The 11,500-nt window shown below is 41.8% G+C and overlaps 1 protein-coding gene across 2 annotated transcripts in view; it reads left to right on the top strand.

The window, feature by feature from the left end:
- Nucleotides 1–11,500, top strand: part of TULP4 (TUB like protein 4) — a 245,770-nt gene that overhangs the window by 66,379 nt on the left and 167,891 nt on the right. For both annotated transcript variants that reach the window (XM_024122434.3, XM_055087417.1), the window contains exon 2: nt 7,230–9,454. In XM_024122434.3, coding sequence (XP_023978202.1) covers nt 9,203–9,454 — 252 coding nt within the window. In that variant the 5' untranslated portion in view covers nt 7,230–9,202. The remainder of the gene's footprint in view (nt 1–7,229; nt 9,455–11,500) is intronic.

Genomic DNA, 11,500 nt, shown 5'->3' with positions numbered 1-11,500 from the left:
CTTGTTAAACGTTTCTTGTATATTCTCCATTCTATTTCCAAGATTTTGGATCATCTTTACTATCATTACTCTGAATTCTTTTTCCAGTAGACTGCCTATTTCCTCTTCATTTTTTAGGTCTGGTGGGTTTTTACCTTGCTCCTTCATCTGCTGTGTATTTGTCTGTCTTCTCATTTTGCTTAATTTACTGTGTTTGGGGTCTCCTTTTCGCAGGCTGCTGGTTCATAGTTCCCGTTGTTTTTGGTGTCTCCCCCCAGTGGATAAGGTTGGTTAAGTGGGTTGTTTAGGCTTGCTGGCAGGACTGTGTCCGGTGGTGTGTTTTGGGGTGTCTGTGAACTTATTATGATTTTAGGCAGCCTCTCTGCTAATGGGTGGGGTTGTGTTCCTGTCTTGCTAGTTGTTTGGCATGGGATGTCCAGCACTGGAGCTTGCTGGTCATTGAGTGGAGCTAGGTCTTAGCGTTGAGGTGGAGATCTCTGGGAGAGCTCTTGCCGATTGATATTACATGGGGCCGGGAGGTCTCTGGTGGACCAAAGTCCTGAACTCGGCTCTCCCGCCTCAGGCTCAGGCCTGACAGTCAGCCGGAGCACCAAGACCCTGTCAGCCACATGGCTGGAGAAGATGGACTATAAGTTGGGTGTCAGCCACTGCCCTGTTGTAGCTCTGTTTCAGCTGTCTCCAAAGGTCACCCAGATACATTGGGCTATTCCACCATTCCTCAGAACTTGCACACGCCAGTCTGGGATCTGTAGATGTCCTCCTGATACTCTTCATTGAAATATGTTGCATTCATGGTGGTGCGAGATATGCTAATAGTGTTGGTTATCTTCACTTCAGAGACTGGGACAGTCTGAGCCTTCATGTGGCCAAGTCAGGAGCACCTGGCCAATGGTCCCAAAGTGATAACATGTCAGATTCCAAGAAGGCTTTCTGCAGCGCCCGTGCAGTAGTCCCAAGCATCCACTCCGCTCAGGTGCAGCACTCTGACCAGGGAACTGGGTGGGACCCTCAAACGAGGATTTCTTCCGGCCCTAGAGGCTGACTTGCCGACGCAGACAAGGAGCTGAGGAGAGTGTCTCCCGGCCCCGTCTCACCAGAGGAGTGGACACCTGGAAGCTCACCACAGTATTTTAACATCTAAGTTTCCAGTGTGGATTCATTCTCAGAAGTATCTAGCTCCCACTCTTTTAAACTTGTAATCAGTCTGTTTGTCTTGCAGCCTCCATGCCCTCCTGTCTCTGTACAGATAATTAGATGTTCATGTCCTTAGAACTGGCTGTAGAAATCAGGCACAGAAAGTAAATAGGAGTAACCTTCCCTGAGAATGTATCTCTTTGCTGTTCTCTGAACACAGCAGTGGACTGCAGCCCTCTCCCTAAATTCTTTCACTCGCATGGCTGCAGTGCCTGGTGGCCTCAGGCTTTCAGAAGGCCCAGATCTGAATGGTTGGTGTTGGTGACCACTTAGTCAGCATTTAGTTTCCCTTTTTCTTAGACGACTGTTTGGGACTCTGAACCATACTTAATACAGTGCTGAACACTTCATTAAATGCACTACTGGTGGGTACTGCAGGTGAGATAAAAATTGGAGTTCGGGTGTTTGTGGTTTAGTAGGTATGGTGGATTATACTGAAAAATAGCTGTACTATGAGCAGAGACGACCCTTGCCATGTGAGTCTGGGCAGTGCTTCTGTGTACTACGAGCATCTAAAGGAGCTAGTGCTGTTTGGAATAAGACAACTTTTCTGTGGGAAGCGTCTCTAAGATTTACAGTCAACAGGAAAGTGATGTGACACGCACACAATTGTGGTAAGACTGCATCTTTTGAATAAGCCTGGGTATAACCATGCATATGTGTCTTTAGTTATTATCTCACTAGCATGTTTTGAGAATTAAGAGCTAGAGAATAACACGATAAAATATATTAAATCATTATTAAACTCCTTTATCTTTGCAGTGGTGTTGTAGATGTTTCATGTGTGTAGTTGTTTCCCTGCATATGCAGGTAGTAGCCAAGTGACAGTTGATTGCTGGGAGGGTCCCGACCTTCTCACCCTCTCTTCCTGCCCCCTAGGCTGTTTGACATTGATTTTTAAAAAAAATAAGTATGGTTGTTTTATAATATTATATTAGTTTCAGGTGTACAGCATAGTGATTCAGTATTTTTATAGACTATATTCCATATAAAGTTATTTTAAAATAATGGTTGTATTTCCCTGAGCTGTACAATATATCCTTATTGCTTATCTATTTTATACATAGTAGTTTGTACCTCATAGTCCCCTACCCTTCTTTTGCCCCTCCCCCTTACCTCTCCCCACTGGTAAATAGTTTGTTTTCTATATCTGTGAGTCTGTTTCTGTTTTGTTATACACATTCAATTGTTTTATTTTTTAGGTTCCGCTTTTAAGTGATAACATACACCGTATTTGTCTTTCTCTGTCTGACTTATTTCACTAAGCATAATACTCTCTAGGTCCATCTGAGAGTATCCCTGCCTTTAAAGGCAGTCTTGGAAGGCAGATTTGAACTAGCCTCCAGGCAGCTATTGAAACTAATTAGGAACCAGTTAGAACTCCCTTGATGTTTGTGGGTTGTGGAAAATTCCCCAGGGAAAGGAGTGACTGTAATTAGAGGCAGGTCAGTGTAGTTACTTTCGTCAAAAAGAAATGTGGTGTTCAGGACCTGTTGCTGTCTGTGGAAAGGAGGCATCAGGGGAGCCCCAGTGCTGCGGCAGCCACCCTCCCTCCACCCTGCCGTGGAGCTGAGCCCAGGACAGCAGGCAGCCAGTCTGGGAGCAGACTCTGGGGTGTGCTTAATTTACATCGCCAGTCAGCAAAACGCATGTTTATTTCCTTTTCTTCTCTCAAACCCGCAAACAACTCTGTAGTCAAAAGCTTAGAGTGTTGGGAATATTTTATTCAAAAGTTTCTACTTTGTTGTTTTTTTTTTCCTGTTTTGCATTCATCTAACAACATCTATGTATTTTTTCCTAAAATCTACTTTCTGCTTCTCATCTCAGTCTTCTGCCTAACTACTGTATAAATTTTTATCCTTTAGAAAGAAATAGAGCTTTATTCTGAAATTTTCTTATATCCATTTGTTACTGTTAATATGTTTTTTCTTTGTGGATACTTTCTTAGCTTGAGAACTAAAATAGCATTTTTGATACTTTATTGGGATTTTCTAGATTGAGAGAGTACTCGTTAAGGTTGGATATAATAACTAAAAAAACTCTCTTAATAATTGATTTAAATTATCAAAAAACCCCAGAGAACTGATGCCTAATATAGTTCACAGTGTGTTAAACCTGCTTATTGTGAGATGTACCATCCATGTAGAAGAATATGTCAGACACAGAGGTGTAGTAAAGAATAATTATGGAGTGAACACCCCATAACTACCACCCAGATCAAGACATGGAATATATGGAATATTGCTAGTGTCCCAGCAATACCACTGTGTGCGCCCTCCCCAGGCACAATTTCCACCCCCCTTTCCCCTTTCAGGTAGCTACTAAAACAAGTGACAGATGCATTTTTATTCCCCCCAGTAGTAAATTTTATCCATGTTGGTGGAAAGTAGGAATCAGATAAAACAGAATAACCTGTAGTGAAGTAACCTAAGTTAGCAAGCAGAATATCTAACTGGGGGCAAAAGGGGCAGCAGGTGCAGCACAGGGGCCTCCTGCGTAATAGATGTTCAGTTAACATTTGTTGGTCGATTAATCCAGGAGTGCCTGTAATTAGTACAGAATTTTCTTGATGATGTACAATTCTGTCCCTGAGTTGTACTTTCCCGAATTCTCGGGCTCCTAATTTGCCATTAGAACTGGATAGTATGGGAAGTTAGAGTGTGAGGCGTCTTACATGTTTACTGTCTCCTAGATCACTGTCAGGTTATTAATTCAATCAGGCACATGTATTATTTGCTTTAAGATTGTAATCTTCTAAAAGCAGATTACAATAGAATTGACAGAGTAGAATAGATTTTTCAGTGATTTACTATAGGCATAGTCTGAAAATAAGCTGCAATTAACAGAAGCAGGTTTGGGCCAGAATTCAGCGGTTAGCATTGTTTATTCCTAATGAAAGCCTCCAAGGATGGCTCATGGGCCTGTATTACAGTTTTAGGGTAAAAAACATCATAATGCCAAACTGAGTATTTACTTTCAGTCTGTTATCAAAAAACTTTGTATGAATAGTTGCTTTTCTCACCTGATTTTAAAAATTGAGGTGAGATATATGTAACAAAATTTACCATTTTTATCACTTTTAAGTGTACAATTCAACGGCCTTAATAGAAGTACATTCACATTATTATGCAGCTGTCACCACGTCCATCTCCAAAATTTTTTCATCATCCCAAACTGCAACTCTGTACCCATTCAATAATGACTCCCCCGTCTCCCCACCCCCAGCCCCTCACAGCCACCATTTCCTCTGTCTCTATGAAGTTGGCTACTCTAGATACTTCATATAAGTGGAATCATACTTACATGTATCTGTCCTTCTGTGTCTGGCTTATTCCACTCAGCATAATGTCTTCAAGGTTCATCCATGTTGCAGCATGTGTCAGACAGAATTTCAGTTTTTAAAATTTTTTTTTGAATAATATTGTATGTCTTTCCACATTTTGTTTACTCATTCATCTGTCTGAGGACACTTGGGTTCCTTCCACCTTTTGGTTATTGCGAATAGTGCTGCTTTGAACATGGATGTGCAAATATCTGTTCCGAGTCCCTGCTTTCAGTTGAATAGTTGCTTTTTAATCTTTTTATACCAAACCCCTTTACTAGTGTTGATTTGACAGTCAGCTTCCCTCAGAAACTAGTTAATCAGTTAGAGCCTTATTTTCTCATCCTCATGAGAAAATAAGACAGAAGGGAGGTACCCAACATCACCTATTTCTATTAACGGTAGCACTAAGGTAGGCATCGGCCTTTCAGTAATTAGGAGACTATGATAGTAGTTTTTTTGTTAGATTTTTGTATCCATTATCCATTTGAGAAATAATAAAAGAGCATGTCATTTTTCCTTAAATGATCTGCCTTATTTTGTCTAGCATATATGGCACTCTGTAATTTTAAAAGTTTGGTTAAAAACCATTAGCAGCATACATAAAATGAAACACTTTTGTCTGTGCTTTTACTATGGAAATTTATCCTACATACTTTATTTCAACAGTTATTTAAGGCTTATATTCTAGAGAGTTAGCATATGTCAGTGATTTTTAACCTTTCTGGTTTTAGGGCCCCTTTGTATTCTCAAAAATTACTGAAGTCCGAAAAGAGCTTTTGATTATGTGGGTATTAGCTCTTGATATTTACCATATTAGAAATTAAAACTGAGAAATTTTAAAAAATTACTAATTCATTTAAAAACAATAAACCTATAAATGTTATAAATAATATATTTTTTATGAAAAATGACTTTTCTGACTAAAAAAATTACTGAGAAGAGTAGCATTATTTTACATTTTGGTAAAATATCTTTAATGTCTGACTTATTGAAAAGATAGTTGAATTCCCATATATGCTTCTGCATTCAATGTTACAATATGCTGTTTTTGTTGAAATGTCTGAAGAAAATCTGACCTCACAGATATGTAGCTGGAAAAGGGAAGAGTATTTTAATAGTCTTTTCAGCTAATCATGAATATTTTTCTTTGATACTGTACTAAAACTCAACAAATGGTAGTTTCTTAAAGGTTAGTAGCAATGTGGAATTTTAAATATATCAGTGACTTTTTTGTACTTGGTTATATTAAAATCCATTTGTCTTTCTTACACCTTGAATGGCTCCGTCAAGCATAATTGGTATCATCATTCACTGGTCATTTGAAGAATATTGCTTCAGCAAATTATGCGAATCTTCCAAATATTGACACACTATGAAATATACTGTCAAAAATTCACATTTATTAATATCACCTTCTGTTGCTTGCAGAGTGTCTTTAAATCTTGGGGAGTTATCAAGCTCATAGTGATAGATACTGGTTTTCCCACAATTCTAATTTTAACTTGAAAGCTCTACTTTTATTATCAGCAACAAATACCATCAGTTGTTTTCTTTAAAGTGACAGCTCACTTTGTTCACATTAGAGAAAAATGTCTGCCAAAGACCCAAGCCTAAATGACCATAATTTGTCATTCATTCTTTCCAGTAAACATGGCATTTCATGAAAAAGCAATTTGCTCAGCCCATAACTTAAACTATAGCACAAGTGCTTTTTCTCAGGATTACCACTGTAGTGCCATAGTCAGCAGAAGTGCTGTGTGTGTATTTACTGTTTGAAACACAGAATATTAAACAACCATGTCCTCAAGGGGTGAGATTTAATAAATTAATAATTTTTACTGCTGCATTAAGAACTTTTTTTGTTTTTATGCAGATACCGAGGCCCAGCCCTTGACCTTCAGTGTCATGTATTTGGGGGTGGGGCTGGGTTGTCCGGTTCAGCTAGCTCTCGGAGTGACTGCCTGGGCGGGACGAGAACAGTTCAGGCTCTTGGGGCAGCCTTGAATTTTAGAAAGATCGCTCTGAGGGTCCTCTGGAAGGTGGGGTGGTGTGGGGAAGTTAGGGATCAAGTTGCCCAGTGTCTTTGTGGATGTGATGTGGGCCTCGACTGAAGGCAGCAGGAAGGAAGAGGGGATGGGTTTGCTGGAGGTAGATTCTCTAGGACTGTATTGCTAGTAGACGACGTAAAAGCCGAGAAGACAGCTGTGCCTTGTTCTGTGACCTGCCGGCAGTTAAAGGCCTTTGCTGCCTTGTGTCTTCAGGGATTATTTTTTACTGAAAGTGAAAATATCAATTCAGATAACTTGCCTGAGTCTCTTCTGTCTCCTTTTTGAAGATGCCTGCTTAAATCAGGATGATGACTTCTGGATGGTAAAGGTGCACCTTCAGGGCTCACAGTCCTAGGAAGGACAGTCTTAGGTGTTATGTCATTCACTGTGCACAGCTGCTGGCAAATTTAGTAAATGGTACCTAGCACTCAGACTCCTCATGTTGTCTGTAAGCTGGCGAGGAGCACCCTTTTACTATTCCAGTGTTACCAGTCAGCTGCTCCATTTGATATATGTAAGTGTCCAGATGGGTCTCTGATTTCAGTTACAGTGATTATTATGTTATTATATGATGTTTATATGTTCATGCAAAAAGGTGTATTAGAACCTTTATTCTTCAATATTTTAAAGTTCTTTTTTTTATGTCCTATTTTGTTTTACAGATTTGTAAGACGCCAGGGCCTTCAAGCTGTGATTAATCCCATGGTTCCTGAAACAACTGGGAAAACAGACGTTTTGTGTGCCAGTTGAAGAGTGTATGTCTATGTATATTTAAAGCCTTCTTTCTGTACATACACATTTACACGAGAAGGCAGGCTCATTCTTGTGTGCACTTGAAGAGTTTTACAACTGATGAAAATTAATTTAAGAATCAGATGGAGCAACTTGACACCACTGGGCTTGGGAGCCCGGGGAGAAAAATACATCACTAATGGCCAGTTTTCCATATGGTCTTCACGGGTAAAGAAGGTTTGCAAAAAGAAGAAAAAAAAACTTGCACAGATCAAGCCTCAAAAATACCTCTCCAGTTTAAAGAAGGAACTAAGTGAGAAGGTGACTGAGGGAGAAGTGTGATTTCAAGCATTGCAGATGGGAGCATGCAGTGCTTTTTGCACTTTATTTTTCAGTGGGTCTGGTGATTTGGACAGAGGTGAAAATTCTGGACTGAAAAGTGGCTCTCACTGTGTGGTTATGACTGGAGGAAAGCCAGTTAGGGTATGATGGGACAAGTTTGAACAGTGAACTGATTCCTTTGCCTTTTTTCAGTTAACTGTATTCCAGAAATTTTAATTTATTACTTCCCTTTTCCTTTCCTATACCTATAGGATAATACCTTAAGGTAGCAGTTGAAACTGATAATTACAAAATAATTATCAAGGAGCATCCGAGTAAAGCTTCTTTCCTTGGACTGTACACGTGGCGTTTGGAGACGGTCTCTGGAGGTGATCAGGAAAGTGCCCATCAGCCGAACGTGGTCACTCTGCAGGGGGACAGTGGGGAAGAAGCTGACTCTCACCTGTGTTTCCGTTTTAAGGGATTCTCTTCCGTGTTGAGTCCAGGAATCTTTGTATATAAGCGGAAGGCTACTTGATGGACTTATTTCTGAGGTTAGTTTTTTTCCTTCAAGATGGAAAAGTATGTGATCTTTACAAGCGGAAAGGGGAGAAGTGACTAGGATAGGAAGGGAGGAGACACAGCCTGCAGCCCAGCTTGGCTCCCGTTTGCCAGCAGGAGTATTTAGGGTTCGCCGGGGGCCCACACTCAGATTCCCTCCTGTGAGCGCTTTAGGCCTTCTGGCTCTGCTGAGGGAAGGGGCTTTCTTGCCTGCCTCTATGGCACCAAGGGGTGCATCAGCCTGCAGAGGGGCCCTCCCCGGGGACACAGCCACCTGCTGGGAAGCCAGGTTGGGCTCTGCAGTTGGAGGTTTCTGGTTCTGAACAGTGGGGAAAGAGTCCTTTTTTCTCCTAAAATTTGGACTGCTGTCTGCACAAACTCTGGTCTGTTTTGCACGGTTTGTGTGCCTTTTTTCCCTTTATGCAATCTTTTTCAGCTTTAGCGGCAGAGATTTGTCTAGTTGAGAAAACAAGCCAGAGGGTGGCTTCAGAAGGAAGATGATCCCCATGTATTCTGTCTCTGCATCTGAGCTTTTGAAGAGAAGATTCCAGCTCGAGGGATTCTTAAAGCCTTAAGTTACTTGAAATCTATGTATTTGCAGCCCTTTGTCTCTGGAATCGCATTACACTAAACTGGAATCTCAGGCTGAATAAGAAGAACCAAGTTGAGTGAAAAGAAGAACACTCAGTTTCTTTATCACCACTTGTTAACAATGCTCTTTTTCCAAAGGGTCAGCCCCCTCTTCCTCTGAGGACTTGAAAATAAAAATGGACCCCACGTTGTTTTTAAACATTACCTTTTCTTAGCAGACTGCCATCATCTTTTATAGAGGAATTTTTTCACTATGCATTTGGTGGATCTTTATAAAATACTGACCTTCTAATTAGAACCGGGTCAGTCTTAAAAGGGGGTCAGGGAAAACAGCGCAAGCCAACCACAAAAATAACATCGATCTGTCAGTGAAAGCAGTTTTTCAGCATTCAGCATTACTTTTTAAGTAAAACGGTTCTTAAAAAAAAGTATGTATGCAGCGGTGGAGCATGGGCCTGTCCTGTGCAGTGACTCCAACATCCTCTGCCTGTCCTGGAAGGGCCGTGTCCCCAAGAGTGAGAAGGAGAAGCCCGTGTGCAGGAGGCGCTACTACGAGGAGGGCTGGCTGGCCACGGGCAACGGGCGCGGCGTTGTTGGCGTGACCTTCACCTCCAGCCACTGCCGCCGGGACAGGAACACTCCGCAGAGAATCAACTTCAACCTTCGGGGCCACAATAGCGAGGTGAGCGGGCTTCTGTTTCACTTTTGGTCTGGTCACTAGCAGTGGATTTCAGCCCATCCCTCATGGATTCGTTTCTCAGACTTGCTGCTGAGGGAGACTTTTCAAACGTGAACCCTGTCTTGTGTGTGTGTCCCAGTCGGAGACACAGTTCCCAGAGGGCTGTGTCACCTCTCCAGTGTCCCTCGTCCTCCTCTCCCTGCAGTGGGTGGGCTGCCCCCTGGCAGGGACACCAGGGCGGCTTTCTGACCAGGTGTGAGGTTGGATGAGATGATCCTAACCTGCCTGTCACGCTCTGAGCCTTTATGGTCGTCTGTATCCATGGCAAAGGGTCACTGCCCCAGTGTCAGACGGGCAGCGCAGGCCATGGAAGTGGTGCTGTCTTGGCCGTGCACAGTTCACATCTGCACGCTTTGTGATGGTATAACACCTAGCTTGTATTCTTGTATTGGGAGATAAACAAAGGAATTAATTGGACAGAGGTGAAAGGAGTAATTGGACAAGAGTCATGGTTTTTCACATCTATGGGGTATATTCTGTTGAGGACATTATGCTGTGTTTACATGCGTATAGATTCCTCTGGGCTTCTGAAACATAACCATGGTCATTATCTTTGAAATTCCTTCAACCAGCATTTAGTGAGCAGTGTGTTTACAAGAAGAGGTGTACTTGCGTAGCGTGTTAACCATATTCATGCTTCACTGTTCACTAGTTTCTTATGAGGAATCCACCTTAAATTGTCACTAGATGGTTTTTGGTTAGTCGTTGTAAAGGGGAAGAATATTTTTGAAGTGTAGCATACAGTAAAGTGCATTAACCTTACGCATACGTACGTCTCAGTGATTATTTACATACGCAGTCACCCATGTAACCTTCCCGCAGATCAGGGTGTAGAACATTTCCAGGACCTCTCACAGGTACCTGCTGCCCCTTCCCAGGCCCTACAGCCCACTGAGAGGTGACCCAGACTCTGGCTCTGTCATCACAGATCAGTTGTGCCTGTGCTTGAACTTCATGTAAGTGGAATCATTCATTTTATTCTCTTTGTGTCTGGCTTCTTTCCCTCAACATTGTGTCTGTGAGATTCATCCCTGTCGTGTGTGCTATTAGTTTGTTCTTTTTAACTGATGTTTGTTTTCCACTGAAGGAGGACACCACAGTTTTTCCATTCCTCCATTCTTCAAATGGTGAGCATTTGGAATGCTTCTAGTTTCTCGCTGTTTTGGTGAAACCTGCTCTGAACATTCGTGTGCGTGCCTTCTTGTGGATCTGTGCACTCATGACGGGTTTCCAGGTTACAGAGTGGGCATGCATTTAGGTTTAACAGGAATTGCCAGGAACAGTTTTCCAAAGTGATTGTGCCGTTTGATACCCCTACCATCAATGTATGAAAAGTTTCAGTTGTGTAAGAAACTTCTTTTGGATTTGAACTTTTCACACTAAAAAAGGTAGTTTTATGCAAGGAATTTCAGTTTACAGATTCTTCTGTCCTTACTACACACACACACACACACACACACACACACACACACACACACACACACACACACCCCTGTAATTTTGAACTGGATGCTCTCTTAAAAGACGTATTATTCTTTTTCTTTTTTTTAAAAATAGATCTTTGTTGGAGTATAATTGCTTCACGATACTGTGTTAGTTTCTGTTGCACAACAAAGCAAATCAGCCATATGCATACACGTGTCCCCATGTCCCCTCCCTCTTGAGCTTCCCTCCCACCCTCCCTATCCCACTCCTCTAGGTCATTGCAAAGCACCGAGCTGATCTCCCTGTGCTATGCTGCTGTTTCCCACCAGCCAACTGTTTTACATTCAGTGGCGTGTATATGTCGATGCTACTCTCACTTCGCCCCAGCTTCACTCTCCCACCCCATGTCCTCAAGTCCATTCTCTATGTCTGCCTCTTTATTCCTACCCTGCAACTAGGTTCATCAGTACATTTTTTTTTTAAGGTTCCATATATATACGTTAGAATACGGTATTTGTTTTTCTCTTTCTGACTTACTTCACTCTGTATGACGGACTCTAGGTC

This window comes from Physeter macrocephalus, chromosome 10, assembly GCF_002837175.3.
Source record: "Physeter macrocephalus isolate SW-GA chromosome 10, ASM283717v5, whole genome shotgun sequence".
In the NCBI taxonomy this organism is placed as follows: Eukaryota; Metazoa; Chordata; class Mammalia; order Artiodactyla; family Physeteridae; genus Physeter; species Physeter macrocephalus.
Note: the sequence above shows the minus strand (reverse complement) of the source record. Positions and strands in the feature narration are given on the sequence as shown.